Source organism: Pristiophorus japonicus, chromosome 1 (assembly GCF_044704955.1).
Source record: "Pristiophorus japonicus isolate sPriJap1 chromosome 1, sPriJap1.hap1, whole genome shotgun sequence".
Taxonomy (NCBI): Eukaryota; Metazoa; Chordata; class Chondrichthyes; family Pristiophoridae; genus Pristiophorus; species Pristiophorus japonicus.
In genome coordinates this window covers 196,995,966-197,021,267 of record NC_091977.1, presented here as the reverse complement: position 1 = coordinate 197,021,267, position 25,302 = coordinate 196,995,966, and the positions used below count along the sequence as shown (strand labels likewise).

The 25,302-nt window shown below is 44.3% G+C and overlaps 1 protein-coding gene across 1 annotated transcript in view; it reads right to left on the bottom strand.

The window, feature by feature from the left end:
• Positions 1 to 8,949: 8,949 nt before the first annotated feature.
• arhgef28a (Rho guanine nucleotide exchange factor (GEF) 28a) overlaps positions 8,950 to 25,302 on the bottom strand; it is a 484,332-nt gene continuing 467,979 nt past the window's right edge. The window contains exons 35-36 of the mRNA XM_070876112.1: positions 11,058 to 11,177; positions 8,950 to 9,389 (exon numbers count right to left, since the gene is read on the bottom strand). Coding sequence (XP_070732213.1) covers positions 9,208 to 9,389; positions 11,058 to 11,177 — 302 coding nt within the window. The 3' untranslated portion in view covers positions 8,950 to 9,207. The remainder of the gene's footprint in view (positions 9,390 to 11,057; positions 11,178 to 25,302) is intronic.

The following is a 25,302-nucleotide window of genomic DNA, read 5'->3' as shown; positions in this document are numbered from 1 at the left end:
TATCAAAGCACCAACAGACCTCACCGAGGTGTACCCAGATGGCTTAATGGATAAATACACCGTCAAGAGTGATACAAGCCAGGTAGGGTCAGTGTTTGAGTCGAGGTCTGCTTTCAACCATAGCTGTAGTTGAGGGGGCGGAAATTGCCCTTCGCCCCACGTGGAACACAACTACTGTTAGTTTTCAAATGTTCAAATCTTTATGTTTTTTGCCGTCGGGTGCGGTGTTACGAGCGGCTGCGGAGTGGGAGTGCTGTTGTATCGGGTTGGCCGCTGCTCCGATTCATCAGCGCCACGCTGACGCGTCACGATGTCCCTCCCCTTCAGTTAAAGGGGAGAGCCCCTTTTATTTCAGTTAGGTCCACTGGGCCATCAGGGAATTCTGGCCAGGCCAACGGCCACCATTGTCAGGCCGACCTCGGAGTCAGCCGACAATTAAAATAAAAAGGCAGCAGTGTAGTGCGCCATCCGCCTTTAAGGGCAGATGCACCGCCCAGCCACAAGAAGCTTCCCGCCAGGGAAAGCTGTCGGGGTCACCGACCGGCGTTCGATCCGCTCCTGTGGAGCAATTTCCCATGGGGCAATTTCCCACGCGGGGCGGAAAGGGGGTCACCGCCAGACAGTAAGGGGTCAGTGGGTGCCCGATGGGGTGGAAAAACAGCCGGGGCGGTCACGTATACCGCTCCAAAAATAAAGGAGGGCAATTTAGAAAATGTCGGCCCCTCCGTACCAACCGAGCGGTGAGTGCTTTCTGCAACATTGCCGCCTCTTTGAGGCGGTAACGGCTCCTAAAAAAAGGGGCAATTTTGCCCCCAAGGTGATTACATTTGGTCTCAAATATCCTGGGCTAGATTGGGAGAAGATTAGCTGGAGAGCCAGCAACTAATTACTATCCAGTGATCCCTGCTGGTAAATGTGTGAACATCAGGTGAAGATGGAATTGGGCTCAGCTGTGATGGGCCCCGTGTCTTGGCTCAGACATTAGAGCCGTAACTTTCCTTACTGAGTTGGGTCGGGTGCATGTGGGCCATGTAGTGGGTCGGTACCACAATGTATTGATCAGCCCACTTCTCAGAGGGACTTTAGCGTAATGGCCCCTATTAAGGCAGACATGCGCGTTTCCCAGCCCTATTAAATGGTGCAGGTCTGATGACGTCATCGATGACTATTTTCCAGCGGGGATATTTAAAGCAGCTTTGGTCACATCGCATTTGTATGCTCAGGTAGGAGTGTAGAGGGAGGATTGGAGAGAAGTGTCTTGTGCAGAAATAGAAACATAACTTCCCAAAGACAGAGGGCTGCATCCCACTTTTCCGATGACTCCCTACATATTCTTGTGGAGGGAGTCAGAGCCAGGGAGGTTTCCTTCCCTGCTGATGGGCAGAAGAGACCTTTCCAAGAGACAAAAAGCACTTGGCTCCAAATAGCAGAGGAGGTGAACAGCAGTGATGTCGTAACATGGATCTGGGTACAGTGCTGGAAGTGCTTCAGTGATCTGATGAGTTCAGGAAAGGTGAATGCAAAGCCACACTCACCTTCATCCTGTTGTGCCTGCCACCACATCCTCATCACTCTGCCCTCCCAAGCCTGCTCCTGCACATCACTCCTCACACCAACATACCTTGCATGTCCACACATCCCCCTCACACTCACCCTCATCCTAATGCAATTAGACCAACTAACACCACTGAAGTCATTTTGCATTGGCACCACACTACCTCAGTCACCCTCTACAGATGTAAGTTATGCCATCACTCTCACTCAAACTGCTTTTCTCTCCCTCCTTGCAGAAGAGTGCGCACAACAGGGAGAGAACTGGAGGTGGCCTTCTTATCCTTCAGCACTTTAACTGCAGTGGAGGAGGTGGCCCTGGAGGTCTCAAGACTTGCAGAACTGCTGGAGGTGGGAGACAGAGAGAAGAGGATCTCTCAGCAACCTGGTGACAGAATTAAATCTCATACAGCATTCATCTTTCTTGATCTCGAAGGGCCGAATGGCCTACTCCTGCACCTATTTTCTAATACATGGCATACAGGAGTCACTCATATGGGGACTGATGCCAGAAACCAGTGAATGTTCATCATGTGTATAATGGTATCATTAACCATTCTTAATGTAACATTTCCAAATCATCTTACTCTCCAACAAGTTCATCAAGGGCCCCCCTCCCCTACCCACTGTCCAACCAGAGGAGGAAGATGACTCCTCAGAGGAGCCTCCAGCCACTGAGGGTGCGCTGTCAGCAGACATAAGTGCACCCAGCACCAGCTCAGAGACGCACACCTCGCTGGGTCCTGTGTGAGATAGAGTATGGTTGTCACCTGGTGTCTCACAATTCACAAATGAACAAGAGCATGTGGTGTTGACAGGGACAGCAGTGGAGACTCCTTGCCAGAGGGCGCAGGACGCTCCCGGCTCTGTTCAGCTGCATGCAAACGCTGAGCCTCAGGGGCCTTCAAGAAAGAGGCTGATCCTGGAGGTGCAGGAAGAAGTGCAGGAGGCCCTGGCAGGTTTTGTAACTGTAATGTCTGCAAATGTGCAGCGAATGGAGGAGCCTATCTCCAACATGAGCACCACCATGTCACAAGCGATGGTAACAATGTGCTCTTCCATGGAAAGGATGGCCACCTGCATGGAACAGCTAATGTGCCATTCACATGAGCACATGCTAGCTTTGGGAACAGAGGCCAGAGGCTCATCGACCTCCTCTCGAGGAGGGATCTACACGTAGGCTTGGGTCTTCATGGCCCCACTGCTGTGCAGCAGGTGTTCTCCAGCAACTTGCCAGCAGGGAAGTGCGGGTAGCCCATGAGAGTGATGATGGTGAGAGGAGTCATGAAAGTAGGGGCTCCTTTCAAAGCACTCACATTTCTCCCCCATTGGCCCCCCCACCTCCCTCAGTCAGAGCCCCACATGCTTCCTCAGATTGCGATGGCCGAGTCTGCCCCTGCAGTGGCAGGGGGAGCAGACTTTGGCGGGGCCATCACAGGCTCCAAAACCCAGAGGACATCCGCCGAAAATGTCTGAAAGACTATGCACTCAGTGCTTTGCTCCACATGCAGCACTAATCCTCATTGCTGTGCTTTTGTGCAATGCGCAATAAACAATGACAATTCTGGAGACCTTGGCTGGTGCATACTGAAGGGCTCCTCCAGATCTCTCAAGGCACCTGAAGCACATTTTCAGCATGGCTATTGTTACTCTATTACGCATCTGATGGACATGTGGCTTTCATTATATTGCTCCTGAGCTTCATTACTTCGTGTCCTAAAGGCTGTCATGAGCCATGTCTTCAGTGGATAGCCCTAGTCTCCAAGCAGCCAGCTGGTAATTCTGTTTGGAGCAGCGAAAAGCTGAGGGAGGGTGGATTGGCGCAGCACAAAAGAGTCATGGCAGCTGCCGGGGAATTTGGCGCACACACATGCATGAGTATCTTTTTATGGTTGCAGATGAGCTGAACATTGAGGAAGCTCTTGCGGTTCACAAACACTCCTGGTTGATGTGGGGGTGCTCTGATGGCCACATGTATGCAGTCGATGATTGCCTACACCCATGGGAAGCCAGCCAGAGCAGCAAAGGCCAGCGCATGCTCAGTAACACTGACTTCATCAGTGGCATAATTGGCTGACTTATTAAACATGGCATCGGTGATATGTGTGATGCATCTGTTAGTGACTGACTGTGAGATGCCGCAAATGTCTGCTGCAGATCCCTGGAAGGAGCCGAAGGCGAAGAAGTTGAGGGCGGTGGTGACTTTGACAGCCACTGGTAAGGCATGTCCACCAGGTTCTCTGGGCTGCAGGTTTTGCTCCAGCAATCTGCAAATGTCTGCGATGATCTGGTGCGAAAGCCTGAGCCTCCTTTGGCACTGCTGCTCAGTCATGTTGAGGAAGCTCATCCTCTGCCTGCATACCCTGTGTTGTGGGTATCTCCTCCGGTTTGAGGCAGACCTGCGCTGATGCCCTCTGACCTGTCATTGAGGAGGTTATTGATGGTGTTGTTGCTGCTAGTGTTGGGGCTCATCCTGGTCCAATTGGGAGGTGGGATGATGGCACGTTCCTGACACGCTTCCATTTTCTGCAACTTTTACTGCCGACCCGCCTCCAAACCCGCACACACGGCAACAAGAAAATTCTGACCTCGGAGGTCCCGGTAGAGGTACTCATGAGTGTGTGCCATCAGGAGGAAAGAATATAATGGGGGGGGGGGGGGGGGGGACAGGCACTCCAACAGTAACAGTCGGAAAGAATCATCTTGGTCCAACACAATAAAGCTATTTTACTTGAAAGCAAATAAACAAGATGAATGATGTGTTCAGTGACATTTACATTCGAAATAAAATACCGGAAGCAAAACTGTCTACCCAGAGATGTGATCAATGCCTGATGGCCCTTGGTGGCCTACTTTTTAAACTAATTAAGTTTTAAATCTTTCCTGCCAAAAAGGAGTTCATTGACATAATTACCTTCTATTTGAATGATTAATCACACCCAGTTACTACTTCATACATCATATCCAGAGATATTTAAAGGTTAGGTTTTCCCAATGGTGATTTGTTTTTAGTTCTAGTTATATGTGATTTTCTTTGCAGCAATTTACTCCACTTCTACATTTGAAAAATTGTTCCGAGTTCTGTGTATTTTACAAACAACCGAGAAGCCAATTAACTAAGGCTCCTTTCCTACCAGTGAGCTGAATGCTCGAACACTTCGTGTACATTCCGTGCTTTGCTATACAACTATCAGCAGCCAAAGAGTTAATTAGATACAATGCACAAAGACTCTCAAAAAACATCTGTTCAGACTTTATTAAACTGCCTGTCAGATTGTTGCTGTGGCAACACTATTTATCAAGGTTTATTTGGAACATTCTATAAAATTCAACATTATTCTTTTTTACACAAGAAATAATTACATTTGTCATAATCGTTTTAGAAAGAGGCGGATGACACTAGATGCATATTTTCATTAACTACAGATTTTTTAAAACCAGTGTATTCCAATTTGCTTTTTAAAAAAAATAGCAATTCTAAATATTAAAAGTGCAAGAAATTGAAGAAGCTAATGAATATATATTCAGTTCAGTATTTACAATTCAAGATATACGGTAGCCATCAGAAGCCCTTGTTTGGTTAAATGCATGTCTTTTTTTTTAAACTTTCCCTAAAACAGTAAACTGTACACACTTGACTGTATGTCTAATCTAGTGCAGAGCAGGTGTGACCTGTGGGATGACTCGCCACTTTTAATAATGCTGCTAATGTTCTGGATGAGGTTCTGCTTTAGGGTTTGAGTACAATTAAGTTTCCAATTACAAAACATTTTTGATGCACCAGCAAGAAGTAACTGCATGCTGAAGAATTGATTTCCATCTGTGACACTACGGTGCTGAAACTCCTTTAAGTCATTTCCCTGGGTGTTCAGTAATCTATCCTTCACCCAATATGTTGAAATGATCAGCTCAGGTTTTAAAGGGTCACTGTTCATGGTATTGGCGAGCTATCCATCCCCTCACTACCATACATGAATATTCAAATTGTGGTAAACACATCATTACATCAACAGAAAATGCTGGAAATACTCAACAAGTCAGGCAGCATGTGTGGAGAGAGAAACGGGGTTAACGTTTCAGGTCGATGACCTTTCTTCAGACCCGTTCTGTTGAAGGGACATCGACCTAAAACGTTAACTCTGTTTCTCTCTCCACAGATGTTGCCTGAACTGCTCAGTATTTCCAGTATTTTCAGTTTTCATTTCAAATTTGCAGTAGCCACAGTATATTGCTTTTGTTTTACATCATTACATCACTTGAGAATTAATGTTGTGATGGAAATGACACATATTCTGACTTTTGACCCTGCTCAAATTAAAATTTGCATACATATCCACATGATGATAATGCCACAGTAACGCTATTTTCCCCTCATTGTTTTGAATTTTAGATGTCAAAATTACAATAACTCATTAAAGGTGCAATTTAAGACACATTTAGAGTTTGACCTGTACAGGGTATCAGACAAAAGTTTAGCTGGTTAAACATTTTGATAAAATGCTTGCTTAAAATTGCCACCGGTAGAAAAAATTCATGCAAAATGCCAGCGTGTTAATACTTCAGGCTATTGCTACTGTGGAGGCAGTGTTCTCTGGTGTACATATCAAAAGTCTTAAAGCCACATTTACACTTGTACCTGAGTGACCTCAGTCTGGGCACCAGTCAAAGATCCCCACTTACTCTACTGTGGTTCTGGTGATTCCAGGTAGGCAGCTGTAGTACAGTATCATAATGGCATCTCCTTTTGACTGGAGACATACAACATAGATGAAAGGCTTACCCTTTCCTCAAAATAGGGCTGTGTTTACACTGCACTGATTGATTTTAAGAGGAATCCATTCCAGAATTATTACCTTTGCGGTGTAGATGAGGTATAAGCTCTTTGTAATTTATTAGAATTGACTGGTCAATTTTGTACTGGCTAAAATAAACTACTCTTTTCTAACCACCATCCACCTAATAAAATAATTACTACTAATGCAGTTAATAATAATTTGGATTGGTAAAATATTGGCTCTATTGGTATATCTTGAAAGCCACTGGCTACAGATGTGTAAGGATATATAGTCCGACATCTGTATTTGGTAGCATATAATATAACCTGATGTTACTCTGATCTTTGGTCTATAAACAGGTTGGTTGAACTTTAGTCATTCAACCTTTTGACTGGGTTAGTGAACATGTGAGCAGTATTTGGATTTAGTACTTGCTGATGCTATATAATATAACTGAATGCACATTCTGATGGTTCAGAATAAGGGCATGAACTATGAATATAACTACAACTCTAAATACACATATACAGAGAGGTCATCACAGCTATAAAACCAGTTTACATGATTTTGAACAAAATTATTGAACTGGACCTATTATTGTTTTAGATTTTAATGGTAACAGTTAAATGCAACCTATAAGTGCTCATTCAATCTAGTTTCATCCATATTACCGTTATGGATCAAGATATAATATATGCAATTCCTTATGCAAATAGATATTTAACCCACCTGAGTACTCACTCAGAGGTCTCATGGATGTAATAATATTCTAGGGTTAAAGGCAGCTAGAACACAGGATAAAGAGCTCTTGTGAGTGAACTGACTTATCTACTCGAAGTTCTGAGGATTACATTTACTTGATAATAATCACCCTATCATTGATGTGCTCTTTAATCACTTGCATATATTACACTAGTCTAATTTAAATCCATTGCAATCCTCCATTTTATTAAAGTGGCTGCCCTGTATGGAGGGAGGGGGGGCATTAAAGATAAAAGATGAAATAAATTCCGATGGCCATTGCAGTGAACTTAATTGGTAATTTATAAAAAGTTCGTGCAACAAAACTTGACATTTTAAAATAAATGAGAATAAACAGGACCAAAAATTGCCATTAATAACAGTTCAGCAAATAAATGGTAGGCTGTTTTAGAGATTACCAAACTCAAGGGGCACATTACCAAAAATGACAGCCAAGTTTCTGAAGTGAGAAAATTGGCTGAATCAGAGGAAATGAAGGGTACACGGAGCTGCATCGGCAGGAAGGAGATGGCTACCAGGGTACCTTGGGGATCAGTGCTGGGATCATTTGCAATACATGTGAAAATTATTTGGAACTGGGAACAGAAGCAATGTATGCTGATACTATGAAATCTGGGTGTGTGGGTGAAGGAGGAAAGAGCGACATATAACAAACAGAGCAAATACAAAGGGAAATTTCAATTGGGAAATAGGACTGATAAGTGGCAAATGCTATCCGCAAAGTGATGAGACCGAGGAAGGTGATTAGGCAGCGAGATTATAACCTAATTGCCATTATTCTGCAGGTCACAGCAGAGCAGGGAGATCCAGGAGTATGTGTGGGTAGTCTTCTGAAACAATCAGGACAATGCGCAGCAACAATAAAAAAAGCATACAAGATCTTAGGATTTGCAGCCAGAGGGATAAAGCACAATCTCAGAAAATGGCAATGAACTAGTACAAAGCAATGCTGTGGCACCACCTGGAGTGCCGTATGCAATTCTGGTCACCATACTACATTGAGGATAACATAGCAGTGGGGACATTACAGTGAACTAAACTGATACTTTGGATTAGGTACCTGAACTGTGAGGAGGGCACACATAGGAAATGTTATTGATATGTTCAAGAATCTAAGAAGTACAGATAAACTGAACTCTTTAATACAGTACTATATTTAACATAAACACAAATTCTAAAGTAAGGGTCACAGACACAGGCTCATAAGAACCGAAGTGAACAGGCAGTTTTGACTTAACTACTTTACGCAGAGGATGGTGAGTATATGGAACAAACTGCCTGGGCAATCAATGGAGATGGAAAATTCGAGAGAGAATTGGGTGGCTCTATGTCACAGAAAGCAACTGAAGGTTATGAGAAACTAGTAGTTTATGATATTTGCGTATTTATGGACTAGTCAGATGGACTACAATGGTCTCTCCCAGGCCAGAACACGTCTATGTTCCAAGTATGTGAAAGGATAATACAAAAATATGGACTTCAACAGATCAAACACCTCACAAGATATGTGACTGAAAATATGTGTGTATATATATCGTATACTGTATTCATGATGCGGAGGATCAAATTGCAATTGAAAACCAACTTTAGTGATGGCTAAGTGGGCAATAAATCACACAAAACAACTTTAATAACTACAGGCAGTAGACTTAATAAAATAAAATGTAACCTGCAAACTTGGAGAGCACTGTGACCCTGGTAAAATTAAATTTAAACTGAGTAAGTAAGATAGTGTTTAACCTTAGCAACTGAACCCTTGATTAAGAAAATCAGATTATTGTAATTAATAACTTATGAATTGAAGGTAAAATTTCAAAACCTGCCCTTGAAATTAGAAGCCTGCAAATTAGATATGGTCTATTCTGATTTATAACTGCATCAGCTAGCATGACAAAACAGCTGATTTATTATTTCATATGTCACAATCTTATCACTAAACTGAAAAGTGTAATAAATTTCATGAAACTTCAAGGTCCATAAGCATATCTGGGTCTACAAGGCTTAGTAAAGAATTAACTACCAGATTTCACTACTTGTAACATTTAACTGAATGTGACCAAGAGGTCAAGGTGGCCACGTTGTTCCAGTTTGACTTAAAAGTGCTAATGTTGAAGGACATTCAGAAGTAGAATATGTTCTCCTCCTCAGCCCCATCTTCTTGTCCATTTTTGCTTTCCTGCGGGACAAACGAGTGCGCCTGCACTAACAGCTGCATCTCATGCTGTGACTGTAAACCCCCTTGATGCAGACTGCTTGTAGCTGGTTGCTGGACGGACACGGCCATTTGTTTGGTGTTCAGATCTGTACAAAGAAAAATACAGTTAATAAATATTGGGTTCTAATTTTAGAGTTTGAGGGCTCAATTTTAACTCCCAATCCACCAGTTAAAATGAAGCAGACTACATACCCACGCCTTTCCCACCCTGTTCTGGCCGACTGCAATCTTAAACTGCAGGCGGCAAGAACACCTGTGCAAGCTGGCGGGGTCCACTTTAAATATGCAGATTGGTCTCCGATGACATCAGCAGGTCCCGATTTGCCATATTAATTTGAGACTTGAGTGGAGAAGCAATGGAGGCCTCCCCACCAGGCAACAGCAGCAACTGTGAGAAGAGGTCCAGAAAAGTACATTTTAAAATTTTCTTTTAGTTTCCTTCGAGAGCCAGGAGGAACAAAGTGCTCCTCTGGGTGCAGGAGGAAATCTTGGGTCGCCCCTGCTCCGGGCTTCCTCCCTCATCCACCCATCAGGATTCCCCGCATGGAACACTTACTTTGAGCCGGCGACTGTTACCACTGGGTCTGCGGCGGTGGCCTCCCACTGCCCGATTTTAAGCTGGGCAGTTGCTGGCCACTGACTTCTGGCCGTTTGGTCGGTGTAATGTATGCATCTGTGAGTATGCTCACAGGTTTGTAGAGCTGGTGAATTGTGAGGGGCTTAGCCAGTCACGTGATGTCCACAAGACTCAATAAAACCTCAGCCAGTTGCTATGAATTCTTAAGCAAAGAACTTATGAAGCAAATATATTACAGTCAGGAATTCGGCAAGAGGCATGCTAAAATCAGCCATACCTGCCTGCTGCTGCCCCGGACAGCCACGCCACTCACTAGATTGTGTTTCTGCCTGAGAGTTAAAATCAAGCTTCCAGTGTCTCTTTCTAATCTGCATTGCTCCAGTTTAATACTATCAGGAACATATTATTTAGAATGAAATACCACCCCTAACGTGAAATAGTTTCATTAATTTATTATTTTTAGACGCTGAACAATTCAAACTTGAGATTCTTCTCAGGGTAAGTATTGATCATTTGAGGGAAAATTAAAAAGCATATTCTTCGCTCGTACCTCTGTGTGCATTCAATATGATGTTCAATGTCTGAGAGCAAGTTTCTTTTCATCTTCTTAACTACATGGGATGAGAGAAATTATCTAATACTAAGAAGTCACATTGAACAAACAGAATCAAAAATATAAATGAAACTCGCAGCTTTAACCACAGTAGAAGAGCTGGATTCAGTAAAACGGTATGATATAAAATGCTTGAAACATTAAGCAGGTCCACCATTATCTGAAATAAAAGACAGGCCATTGTTTCAGGTTGTTTTTGCTTATGGATATTAACCTGCCTTTTTAGATTTACCAATAGAACAGCAGTGTATTTCCAATATGTCATGTTTCCCACAGTTGCCGTGTTTATTTTTTTTCACAATGCTTCTTCCATTTTTCCAGTGAGGATCAAGGGTGTGAAAGTCACCATCAAGCATATTGTGCAAAGGGCTGTTCAACCATCATGGTCAACCCAACTATGGCAGATTCTGTCCAATATGTGCATACTTTCTAACAGGGGTTCACTAGATTGCTATCAGGAGCAGGAATCCTGCTTGGATTTCTCCTTTCCCCTAGCCCAGGGACACTGAAATCAAATGTTACACCCAACTGCTGCAAAAAAGCTTTCTAAGATGAGTTACTCACCTGAATGAAAAATCAAACTCTGATGTTCCAGCAACATATGACTTGAATTATTGGCTTTATCAGCATCATCTTCTTTTGTGTAAGTCATTTCTTTTATATAGTTAGGTTGGTCACAGGAAGCTATAATCACTGAAAAAGAAAAAAATGTGATGTTACTTTACTTTCAGCATAGATGAAAACAGCCTCTTCCTCGATCCAGTGACAACAAATAATATTTGCGCAATAATGGTTGCATATATATGGTCGATCACTAAAGGATGAATTTTATACTACACTACATCTGTGGTACAGCTTATATGCCCATTTATTATTACAATGATAAAATTACTTAGAATAGAAAACTCTCATCTTGAAAATAGGAAAAAATGTAATTAATACGTTAATTTAGCATTAGCACAAGATCAAAAGATAAGTTTGGATGAAGCAGGCCCTTCAACCCAATTAATCTCAATGTTCCAGAATACTAACCCTCCCAACTTCACTTTAAAGCATTTGCCATTTTTTTTAAATGCTGGCTTCAACCACCCTTCCTGGCATTCTGTTCCAGTTATTACTCACCTTATATAGAGAAATACTCACTCCAAGGTAGATTGCATAGGTATAGATATATATATTTCATTAAAAAAGGTTAATACTAGTACAGGTAGTTTCAGAATTCCATGAATAAATAAAGAGGTCAGAAACCAATTGAAGAACAGTGCATATGAGACTATTATAATAATAATAATGAAAACACCAAAAGAAAATATAAGAAAATAAGAAAGGTTACATAGATTTATATAGAATCCACAGCACAGAAACAGACCATTTGGCCCAATTGGTCTATGCCAGTATGCTGTCTGATTCAACCAGTCCATGTGGCAGCAAATTCCATATTCTCCCTACTCTGTATAAATAAATTCCACCTAAATTCTTTATTTGATCTGTTAATGGTTATCTTATTTTTATGCCTCCTTACTCTGAACTCCCTCACAAATGTAAACAGTTTCTCCACGTCCACCATATCGAACCCCTTCATAATTTTAAAGACCCCTATCAGGTCACCATTTAATCTTCTCATTACCAGAGAAAAGAACCTCAGCCTAATTTCAAGTATGTGCATTCTCCTAATCATAGAATCATAGAATGGTTACAGCACAGAAGGCGGCCATTCGGCCGTCGAGCCATGCCGACTCTCAGCTAGTCCCACTCCCCTGCCCTTTCCCCGTAGCCATGCAACTTTTTTTCCTTCAAATACTTATTCAATTCCCTTTTGAAAGTTAAGATCGAGTCTGCCTCCACCACCTTTGCATTCCAGACCTTAATCACTCGCTGCACATAAAAGTTTTTTTCTGACGTCATCTTTGGTTTGTTTGCCAATCACCTTAAATGTTCTCGATCCGTCTGCCAATAGGAACAGTTTCCTTCTATCTACTCTGTCCAGACCCCTCATGATTCATGACATTCGTGCTGCCTGCTAATTAACATGATTGATATGCTCAGCCCAGCACTGAGAATGGGTTCGATGTGGTGGCTAGAAGATTGCAGGCACAGCGGATTGGCACAGGATGAAGGCATCATTACTGCTCTCAGGATTCAGGACATTCATCCTCATGCCCTGGGCTGGGCGTGGTTGCACACCAACACAGGAAGGCTTTTCGGTTACAGAACATCCACCATTCAGATGCAATGGCCCCAAAGCCACATGTGTGCAGTCGATGGTACCCTGAACCATGGGGAAGCCCGATATCCTGGCAAAGCCACATGCGTGCTCCTCCTGCTTCTCGCTGTTTAGAGAGAAGACAATGAAGTCCTCTCTCTCTGTGACCTCCTGGATGCAGTGATGGACGGCGACCTATGAGATGTTTGCTATGTCACCTGCGAACCTGGAAGGAACCGCTGATGAAAGCTTGAGGGCCACTGACAGAGCCGCCATTGTCAGCTCTCAGGCTGCAGGGCTGGTTTCAAGAGGTGCCAGAGTTCTGTGACCACCTCCTTGGTGAAGCAGAGCTACTAAACACACTGCTCCTGGCTTAGATGCAGCTGGAGTAGTGCTTCCTGAAGTTCCAAGGTGGGTAAGACCTCCTGCTGAGAGCCCTCCTGCACCTCCTCCTCCCTCTGTGAGCAACTTTTCTTCTTTGCTGCCTTTGCTCTATCTCCCCGTCGTGCCGCATCACGAGGGGGACTGCAACTCGAGCCCCCATGACTGGGAGAAAGTGGTGTTCTCAGAGCCCTATCAGGAGCAGCCAATACCTTCCCAATGTCCAGCAGCACTCCCTGCACACATCAACAACTTTTGAAATATCTTCCAGAAACCCAGTATTCTTAAAAACTCTGCAAGAGCCACAATCAACTTACCTACAAATTGGATGTTTCCCTTTAAATAGCACCAGTGGGCGGGGTGAGGGATTCCCATGTGCAGCTGGACACATGTTCAGCTGTGCGTCTTTGGGAGAGGGCAGTGAACGGAACGACAACATCCTAAATGGTAGGCCGTGTGTCAAATCAGCGTTACTCACTGACTGTCATAACGACCTGCATACTGCCGTCCCACTCACGCTATCACCCTCACCAAGATGGCAATTAGTGCAGGTCGAGCTGGAAGTGGACGGAAGTGAGGCAACACCATTTTTAACAAAAAACGGCCATAACTACTGGCGCTAAGGTGGTGAATTTCACAGTCATGTATACCACATCCATCCTTGCGTACTCTTTCTGTTATTACTTTAAAGAATTTAGCAAGGCTGATTAAGCAAGCGCTTTTTAGAAATACAAGCTGACTATTTTTTTCGATGTTTTGTTATCTGATCGATTAGCAAAGATTCTTGGGGGGAAAATTCCCCAGCACCCCGATTTGGGGCAGTCCCGGCTCATGGTGGGATTTCCTGTGTCTGCCGATCACCGCCCCTCAGAGCAATGTTGCGCGCTCCACATCCTCTTGGGGCGAGTCCCAGGGCGACGCTGGGGCGCGATCGGCAGCATTACGCGGATGTTCAACGTAGCACTGACGCGGTTCAACACCCCTCCCCTTCACTTAAGGGGGGGGCCTCTGAGCACTCTGCCGGTCCTCTGCTGGCCTCCACTGGGCCACCAGGGCAGTGTGGTGCCAAGGCCGCAGCCCGGCACACAAAACGGAGTGCTGGGCTGCACGATGGCAGTCCTGACCACGAAGGGGGCGAAGAAATCGAGCCGACCGATAAGTCAGCAAAACCTCCAAGATGGCGGCGCAGGGTGCTCGCAACCTCCCCTTTAACTTCCACCCTGCCCGCGAGTGGATGTTAGCCTCATCAGTGAGAACTCAGGAAAAGTATCTATTCAGTATCTTTGCCATCCAGTTTCATCTCCTGTCACTCTTTAGTGGCTCTATCTTAATTCTCTTCTTGTTACTTATGTGCCTGTAAAATACTTTACTATTTATTTTCATATTTGTTGATATTTTCATTTCATATATCCTGCTTGCCTGCCTAATTGTATTTTTACCTCTTTCCAAAGCTGATCATATTCCCTTTAGTCATTGTCTCCATTACTGACTATGTATGTTGCGTATGCTTTTATCTTTAGATTCAATTTCATTCTCAGCTCTTTATGTTTCCATGGTGTCTCAATCTAGGCTATTTTGTTCTTATTTTTTAGTGGAATATATTTCTCCTGAACTCTTATTGATTTCTCCTTTAAATATTGTCCATTGCTATTCTATCTCTTTGTCAATAATTTTCTCCAATTTACCTCCCTCATAGTTGGCCTTTTTCCAATCTATTACGTTGGCCTTTGTACTATCTATGGGCTCAATTTTCCCCAGTGATTTGCGCCGTTTTTTTTGGCCCTGGCCGCTTTGTTTGGCACAAGTTAAAAAAAAACAAGTTTCCCCGATCAATTTGCACCAGCGTAACTCAGTCAATTATGATTTTTTCAGGTACGTTTTTTTTTCAGCCAAAGGGGGCGCAACCTGCCACTCATGCAAATTCTGGCCATTTAGGCAAATTTGGGCAGCTGAGAGTTACTCCAGTTCTTCTTAGGCCAGCGTATGTGGCTGCTGTAAAAAAACCTTCTGGTGAGTTAAGGAAATTGGCGCAGGTAAGTGCAGCAGATGCCCGGACAGCAGCAGCAGGAGAGGTAAGAGAGAGGGAGAGGGAAGCCTTTCGGGTATAGTTAGGTGCAGGGACCGGGAGGGAGGAAGCCATTCGGCCTGGGATAGGTGCGGGGACCGGGAGGTCATTCGGCCAGGGCTAGGTGACGGATCGGGAGGGAGGAGGCCACTCGGCCAGGGCTAGGTGTGGGGGAGTGGGACCGGGAGGCCCTTCAGCCTGGGATAGGAGTGGGGATTGGCACCGGCATCCGGGGGGGAGAGGAGGGGGAGGGGGACTTTAATAATTTAATGGAGGTAAATTGCTGCAATGTAAGTGTGCTTGTGAAGTTGCTGCAATGTATTTTAAGGTGCTTATGCAGGTTGCGAGCTATATTTCACTTTCCAGCCTCAGCCCGCATTGTGTTCCTGGTTACCGTGGCAACCCGATCTTTTTGCCGCAGATCAAGGCTCCACCCCCAAAATTGAAAAAATCAAACGGGGAAACTTGGGCCCCCAAAAAAGGGGCGTAACTCTTCAAGTACGCCAAAAAACAGCTTTGGGAAAAATTGAGCCCCGTATCTCTCTTAATCATTACCTTAAACTTTTTATATTGTGATCAGTCCCGAATTGTTCTCCAACATTTACTTCTTGTGTTAATTTCTCATTACTAGGTGTAGCAGTGCTTCCTCCCTTGTTGAGCTTCTTACATAAAGTCAGAAAGAAGTCTTGTACGTACTGTAACAACTCCATTCCCTTATCCCCTTTCACATCCTCCCGATGCCAGTTTATTTGGGGGGGAATTGAAAATCCCCATGAATGGTATTGTATTTCTTTTTACTCATTTCACAGATTTGCTTACAAATCTCTCCATCCACTTCCTTTCCACTATACCCCTAATAATGTGGCCGATAACTTACTATCCTTTGCCACAGTACCGAAACAGCTCTTATCAAAGTTAAAAATGACATCTTGTGACTATGACAAAAGTAAGTTATCCTTCCTCGTCCTGTCTCCAGCTTTTGACACTCATCCTCCTCGAATGCCTCGCCACTGTTGTCCAGCTGGGTGGCACTGCACTCGCCTAGTTCATTGCTTATCTATCCAGTCATAGCCAGAGAATCACCTGCAATGGCTTTTCTTCCTGCTCTTGCACTGTTACCTCTGATGTCCCCCAATGATCCATCCTTGGTTCCCTCCTACTTCTCATTTACATCATCCAAAAACATAGCACCAGTTTCCACATGTACGCTGACGACAACCAGCTCTACTTCGGCATCACTTCTCTCGACCCCTCCACTGTCTATAAATTGTCAGACTGCCAGTACTGGATAAGCAGAAATTTCCTTCAACTAAATATAGGGAAGACCGAAGCCATTATTTTCCGTCCCCGCCACAAATTCTGTTCCCTAGCCACCGACTCCACCCATTTCCATGGCAACTGCCCGAGGCGGAACCAGTCTATTCGCAACCTTGGTGTCATATTTGACCCCGAGATGAGCTTCCGACCACATATCTGCACCATCACGAAGACCTCCAATTTCCACCTCTGGAACATCGCCTGACTCTGCTCGTCTCCGCTCATCTGCTGCTGAAAACCTCATCCATGCCTTTGTAACCTCTAGACCTGACTAATCCAATGCACTCCTGGCTGACCTCCAAAGGTCTAATCTTCGTAAACTCGAGGTTATCCAAAACTCGGCTGCCCATGTCCTAACTCGCACCAATTCCCGTTCACCCATCACCCCTGTGCTCGCTGACCTACATTTGCTATAGGGCTGCAGTAATACCCGCCCTCCTGTATGGCTCAGAGACATGGACCATGTACAGTAGACACCTCAAGTCGCTGGGGAAATACCACCAACGATGTCTCCGCAAAATCCTACAAATCCCCTGGGAGGATAGACGCACCAACATCAGTGTCCTCGTCCAGGCCAACATCCCCAGCATTGAAGCACTGACCACACTTGATCAGCTCCGCTGGGCAGCCACATTGTCCGCATGCCAAACACGAGACTCCCAAAGCAAGCGCTCTACTCGGAACTCCTTCATGGCAAATGAGCCAAAGGTGGACAGAGGAAACGTTACAGGGACATCCTCAAAGCTTCCCTGATAAAGTGCAACATCCCCACTGACACCTGGGAGTCCCTGGCCAAAAACCGCTCTAAGTGGAAGAAATGCATCCGGGAGGGCGCTGAGCGCCTCGAGTCTCATCGCCGAGTGCATGCAGAAGACAAGCGCAGGCAGCGGAAAGAACGTGCGGCAAACCTGTCCCACCCTCCCTTCCCCTCAAAGGCTGTCTGTCCCACCTGTGGCAGTGACTATGGCTCTCGTATTGAACTGTTCAGCCACCTAAGGACTCATTCTAAGAGTGGAAGCAAGTCTTCCTGGATTCCAAGGGACTGCCTATGATAATGATGACATTGGCTCTCGGTTAATAATGCCTCGATTTTAAAATTCTCATCCTTGTTTTCAAATCCCGCCAATACGCTCGCCCCTCCCTATCTCTGTAATCTCCTCCAGCCCTCCAAGATATCTGCGCTCCTTCAATTCTGACCTCTTAAGCATCTCCGATTTTAATCACTCCACCACTGCTGGCTGAGCCTTCAGCTGTCAAGGCCCTAAGCTCTGGAACTCCTTCCTTAAACCTCTCCGCCTCTCTTTCCTCCTTTAAGACACTCCTTAAAGCCCACCTCATCTACCCTAATATCTCCTGGTGTGGCTCGGTGTCAACTTTTGTTTGATAATGTTTCTGTGAAGCGCCCTACGTTAAAATCACTACATAAATACAAGTTGTTGTTGTTACCTCAATCCATATGGAATCTAGTTCTATCTCTTTGTTAGTTATGTCCTTTCTTGCTACTGCCATTATGTTATTTCTGGTTAACACAGCTACTCCGCCACCTCTTATTCCTACCCTATCTATTCTAAATACATTACAGTTTGTAATATTTAACTGCCAATCTTGTCCTGTCTGCAGCCATGTTTCCATTATGCCTATTACAGCTGTTTCCTCACTTCAAATTCTGCCTCGAATTGAATATTATTTTTCTGTCTTGGGAAGACAGGTCTGGAATTTGTTTAATACAAATATGAACTGAGAGTGGGGAGTCTTGCTAATATATCAAAAAATCATGGGCACTGTATCTGTAATTACCCAATATGTATAGCCAGCAGATGAGGCTCCCTACCAATAGCATGCTTTTGTAAGATTAACTCTGCTGAACCCATGTTGTCAGGGAATGGTGGTATAGAAGAAATATTAAGGGCTTTTATATTGTCGTCATCTAAGTCAGCTGCTGGAACCCTGGCATCCATGGGCCAGCTCCCAGTTTATGCTGTTAAATCTGGTTAGATCTAGTTTTACCTGCATTTACAAATCTGCCGCTGGTCTGTGGAACCAAGCATAAATGTCGCTGGCTCTCAGAATTTAATATAAAAACAGCTAAAGCATCACAAGTCAAAGATGGTGGTGCCGAAATTGCCCCCCGACTGAAAGAGGGCGTAACTACCGTTTAAGATTTTTCTTCCCCCCATGTATTGGGGCGGAGAGTGGAACGAAATTGAGCTCTTTTTAAATTGTTTTCTCTTCCGGGTGGTGTTTGGGGCGGGAGTTGGCGTGGAGCGGGGCAGACGTCGGTTGGCGCTGATGATATCAGCTCGATGCGGACGTCCTGCGTGGCGCTGACATGTAGCAACATCCCTCCCCTTCAAGTTAAAGGGGAGGGCCCCTGCAAACTCTGCAAGCCATGTTAGTGGCACCCACTGGGCCACCAGGGAGAATTTCGACCAGGTTGGACCCGTGGCCGCCATTGTCGGGCCGACCTCGGAGTTGGCCGACGATTACGATAAAATGGCGGCTGCAGCAGTGCGCCCTCTCCTTCCCGTAGGGGAAAGCTGTCGGGGGCACCAAGTGGCGGCCGATCCACTCCCACGGGGCAATTTCCCACACAGGGCAGAACGAGGGTTGGCGCCTGTTGGTAAGGGATCGACAGGATGGGAACACCAGCGGAGCGGGAATGTCCACCGCCCCAAAAATAAATGAAGGCAATGTCGCGATTATCGGCGACTCCGCACAGAGTGGTGAGTGCTTTCCACAACAGCACCGCCTCAAACGGCTCTTAAAAAAACATACAACATAGAAACATGGAAAATATGTCCAGGAGTAGGCCATTTGGCCCTTCGAATCTGCACCACTATTCAATAAGATCATGGCTGATCATTCAGCTCAGTACCCCATTCCTGCTTTCTCTCCATACCCTTTGATCACTTGAGGCACAAGGGCCATATCTCGCTCCCTCTTGAATATATCTAACGAACTGACATCAACAACTTTCTGCGGTAGAGAATTCCACTGGTTCACAACTCTCTGAGTGAAGAAGTTTCTCCTCATCTCGGTCCTAAATAGGCTTACCCCTTATCCTTAGACTGTGACCCCTGGTTCTGGACTTCCCCAACATCGGGAACATTCTTCCTGCATCTAGCCTGTCCAGTCCTGTCAGAATTTTATATGTTTCTATGAGATCCCCTCTCATCCTTCTAAACTCAAGTGACTACAGGCCAAGTCGATCCAGTCTCTCCTCATATGTCAGTCCAGCCATCCCGGGAATCCGTCTAGTGAACCTTTGCTGCGCTCCCTCAATAGCAAGAACGTCCTTGCTCAGATTAGGAGACCAAAACTGAACACAATATTCCAGGTGAGGCCTCACCAAGGCCCTGTACAACTGCAGTAAGACCTCCCTGCTCCTATACTCAAATCCCCTAGCTATGACGACCAGCATGCCATTTGCCTTCTTCACCGCCTGCTGTACCTGCATGCCAACTTTCAATGATTGATGTACCATAACATCCAGGTCTCGTTGCATCTCCCCTTTTCGTAATCTGCCGCCATTCAGATAATATTCTGCCTTCATGTTTTTGCCACCAAAGTGGATAACCTCACATTTATCTACATTATACTGCATCTGACATGCATTTGCCCACTCACCTAACCTGTCCAAGTCACCCTACAGCCTCTTAGCATTCTCCTCACAGCTTACACCGCCACCCAGCTTAGTGTCATCTGCAAACTTGGGAGATATTACACTCAATTCCTTCATCTAAATCATTGATGTATATTGTAAATAGCTGGGGTCCGAGCACTGAGCCCTGCGGCACCCCACTAGTCACTGCCTGCCATTCGGAAAAGGACCCGTGTATCCCGACTCTATGTTTCCTGTCTGCCAACCAGTTTTCTATCCACATCAATACATTACCCCATGTGCTTTAATTTTGCACAACAATCTCTAGTGCGGGATCTTGTCAAAAGGCTTTTGAAAGTCCAAATACACCACATTCACTGGTTCTCCCTTGTCCACTCTACTAGTTACATCCTCAAAGAATTCTGGAAGATTTCATAAATCCATGCTGACTTGGACCGATCCTGTCACTGCTTTCCAAATGCGCTGCTATTTCATCTTTAATAATTGATTCCAACATTTTCACCACTACTGATGTCAGGCTAACCGGTCTATAATTCCCCATTTTCTCTCTCCATCCTTTTTTAAAAAGTGGTGTTACATTGGCTACCCTCCAGTCCATAGGAACTGATCCAGAGTCAATAGACTGTTGGAAAATGATCACCAATGCATCCACTATTTCTAGAGCCACTTCCTTAAGTACTCTGGGATGCAGACTATCAGGCCCTGGGGATTTATCGGCCTTCAATCCCATCATTTTCCCTAATACAATTTCCTGACTAATAAGGATTTCCTTCAGTTCTTCCTTCTTGCCAGATCCTCTGTCCCCCTAGTATTTCCGGAAGGTTATTCGTGTCTTCCTTCATGAAGACAGAGCCAAAGTATTTGTGCAATTGGTCTGCCATTTCATCTGATTCTGACTGCAAAGGATCCAAGTTTGTTTTTACTAATCTCTTTTTCTTCACATATCTAATAGAAGCTTTTGCAGTCAGTTTTTATGTTCCCTGCAAGCTTCTTCTCATACTCTATTTTCCCCCTCCTAATTAAACACTTTGTCTACCTCTGCTGGATTCTAAATTTCTCCCAGTCCACAGGTTTGATGCTTTTTCTGGCCAATTTATATGCCTCTTCCTTAGATTTAACACTATCCCTAATTTCCCTTGTTAGTCACGGTTGAGCCACCTTCCCAGTTTTATTTTTACTCCAGACAGGGATGTACAATTGTTGAAGTTCATCCATGTGGTATTTAAAAGAGGCAATTTCAGTCCCTGCATCTGCTTACATTAATTCAGCTCTGTCACACTATCAGACTCAGTAGCTTTCTACCCCAGAGAGCTGTGGAGGCTGAGTCATTGAATATATTCAAGGCTGAGATCGGCAGATTCTTGAACTAGAGGAGTCAAAGGTTATGGAGAACAGGCAGGAAAGTGGAGTTGAGGCCAAGATCAGTTCAGCCATGATCTTACTGAATGGCGGAGCAGGCTCGAGGGGCCATATGGCCAACTTCTGCTCCTATTTCTTATGTTCTTATGTTCTCCACAGACCCAGTCCAATGCTGATATTAATAGTATTGGCCATATAAATAACATTTTAAAGAATACTGACGGACTAAATAAAACAAAAAGAAAGTGAAAAAGCCAACTGTAATTTATTTTGTCTTTTTTTTACTGGTTTACTGATCTGACTCCTTTCTGATCCTTTTTATGAATCAGCAGCTTCTTGGAGTGGTGCAGTTTCAATGGACCATGTTCAGGGCGCTCTAGGCCTCGTTAGAAATTGCCAGCCAGTGCTGGGACTTGATGTTTCCAAGTCCTACCTGAACTTCTTCAGCTAATTCTGCACTCACAACCAACTTATTCTGGGAATCTAACTCTGGCTTGAAAGAAATTCAGGACCAATTTGCATGCCTACATTTACCTGAAGTACAGTAATCTACAAGGCTATGGACCAAGAGCTGGAAAGTGGGATTAGGCTGGATAGCTCTTTTTTGACCGGAACAGACATGAAGGGCCAAATGACCTCCTTCTGTGCCATAAACGTCTATGATTCTATGATTCACTTTGCTATGTCCAAATGAAGTTAAAAAAAACTTGGATTTAAGTACCACCTTATCACGTCAAAACATCTCAAAGCATTTCACACAAAGTATTTCTTTGGAATTGCAGTGACTATTGTGTAGGCAACATCCCACAAATAGTTCATCTGTTATTTTTTTGGTGATGATGTTTGAGCCTGTAATGCTGGCCCCAATATAATAATGGATGACTGCCTTTTACGTTTGAGATACTATCTTGTTTTCTCTTCCTATGAAACTTTCAAAGATGTATAAATATCAAGTTGACATCTTACATTGAATGGTAAGAGTAGCACATTTGCATAGGTATTTTTTTTAAACACTTCAATAGATTTATATACAGGAACTGAAAGAAGGAAAACCTCTCCCTGCACAAGAAGTAACGCAATGGCATTATAAATACCTGAATTATCTGAGCATCGGGAAACTTCAACAAAAAATAGTTTTGATAATTTACATGAAACTTATTCTGCTACCTCCTGATGAAACGAAAAGGCAAACACAAGTTGCTATGGATATTTATAAAGTTTTATAAACACAAAGGCTTATTACACTGTCCAGAACCACTTAAGTGAAAACCGATCTTGCCCCATTTGGATAATCACTGCATTTTCCCACATGTAAGCTTATTGGAGAACCTGCAAAGAAAATGATATTTGCCTTTATATAGTGCCTTTCATGACCACCGGACATTCCAAAGTGCTTTACAGCCAATGAAATCCTTTTTGATGTGCAGTCACTGTTGTAATGTAGGAAACGTGACAGACAATTTGTGCACAACAAACAGCAATGTGACCAGATCATCTGTTTTCGTGATGTTGATTGAGGGATAAATATTGTCTAGGATAACGAGGATAACTCCCCTGATCTTCTTCGAAATAGTGCCATGGGGTCTTTTGCCTGAGTGAGCAGACGGGAATTCAGCTTAACATCTCATCCAAAAGACGGCACCTCTGACAGTGCAGCACTCTCTCAGTACTACACTGGAGTGTCAACCTAGATTTTTGTGCTCAAGTCTCTGCAGTGGGATTTTTCTTTTATTCATTCACGGAATGTGGGCGCCACTGGCAAGGCCAGCATTTATTACCCATCTCCAATTGCCCTCGAAAAGGTGGTGGTGAGCCACCTTCTTGAACTACTGTAGTCCTTGTAGTGAAGGTACTCCCACAGTGCTGACTTTGTCGTAGCAGTTTGGTACAACTGAGTGGCTTGCTAGGCCATTTCAGAGGGTGGTTAAGAGTCAACCACATTGCTTTGAGTCACATTTAGGCCAGACCAGGTAAGGACGGCAGATTTTCTTCCCTAACGGGCATTAATGAACCAGATGGGTTTATACGACAATCATGTAGTTTCATGGTCACCATTACTGATATTAGCTTTGTAATTCCAGATTTATTTAAATAACTGAATTTAAAATCCCCCAGCTGCCGTGGTGGGATCTGAACCCATGTTGCTGGGCCTCTGGATTACTTGTCCAGTAACATAAACACAATGCTACCGTACCCTATTTAAACCCACAACCTTCTGACTCAGAAGCGAGGGTGCTACCAACTGAGCCATTGCTGACACTATGCCATTGCTATTCATTTTATTTTAATAAAATCTAGTGCTGTACAATATCTTTCCATTATTCCACATCTTAGAAACATAGAAAATAGGTGCAGGAGTAGGCCATTCGGCCCTTCTAGCCTGCACCGCCATTCAATGAGTTCATGGCTGAACATGCAACTTCAGTACCCCATTCCTGCTTTCTCACCATACCCCTTGATCCCCCTAGTAGTAAAGACTTCATCTAACTCCTTTCTGAATATATTTAGTGAATTGGCCTCAACAACTTTCTGTGGTAGAGAATTCCACAGGTTCACCACTCTCTGGGTAAAGAAATTCCTCCTCATCTCGGTCCTAAATGGCTTATCCCTTATCCTTAGACTGTGTCCCCTGGTTCTGGACTTCCCCAACATTGGGAACATTCTTCCTGCATCTAACCTGTCTAATCCCGTCAGAATTTTAAACGTTTCTATGAAGTTCCCTCTCATTCTTCTGAACTCCAGTGAATACAAGCCCAGTTGATCCAGTTTTTCTTGATAGGTCAGTCCCGCCATCCCGGGAATCAGTCTGGTGAACCTTCGCTGCACTCCCTCAATAGCAAGAATGTCCTTCCTCAGGTTAGGAGACCAAAACTGTACACAATACTCCAGGTGTGGCCTCACCAAGGCCCTATACAACTGTAGCAACACCTCCCTGCCCCTGTACTCAAATCCCCTCGCTATGAAGGCCAACATACCATTTGCTTTCTTAACCGCCTGCTGTACCTGCATGCCAACCTTCAATGACTGATGTACCATGACACCCAGATCTCTTTGCACCTCCCCTTTTCCTAATCTGTCACCATTCAGATAATAGTCTGTCTCTCTGTTTTTAACCACCAAAGTGGATAACCTCACATTTATCCACATTATACTTCATCTGCCATGCATTTGCCCACTCACCTAACCTATCCAAGTCGCTCTGCAGCCTCATAGCATCCTCCTCGCAGCTCACACTGCCACCCAACTTAGTGTCATCTGCAAATTTGGAGATACTACATTTAATCCCCTCGTCTAAATCATTAATGTACAGTGTAAACAGCTGGGGCCCCAGCACAGAACCTTGCGGTACCCCACTAGTCACTGCCTGCCATTCTGAAAAGTCCCCATTTACTCCTACTCTTTGCTTCCTGTCTGACAACCAGTTCTCAATCCATGTCAGCACACTACCCCCAATCCCATGTGCTTTAACTTTGCACATTAATCTCTTGTGTGGGACCTTGTCGAAAGCCTTCTGAAAGTCCAAATATACCACATCAACTGGTTCTCCCTTGTCCACTCTACTGGAAACATCCTCAAAAAATTCCAGAAGATTTGTCAAGCATGATTTCCCTTTCACAAATCCATGCTGACTTGGACCTATCATATCACCTCTTTCCAAATGCACTGCTATGACATCCTTAATAATTGATTCCATCATTTTACCCACTACCGATGTCAGGCTGGCCGGTCTATAATTCCCTGTTATCTCTCTCCCTCCTTTTTTAAAAAGTGGGGTTACATTGGCTACCCTCCACTCCATAGGAACTGATCCAGAGTCAATGGAATGTTGGAAAATGACTGTCAATGCATCCACTATTTCCAA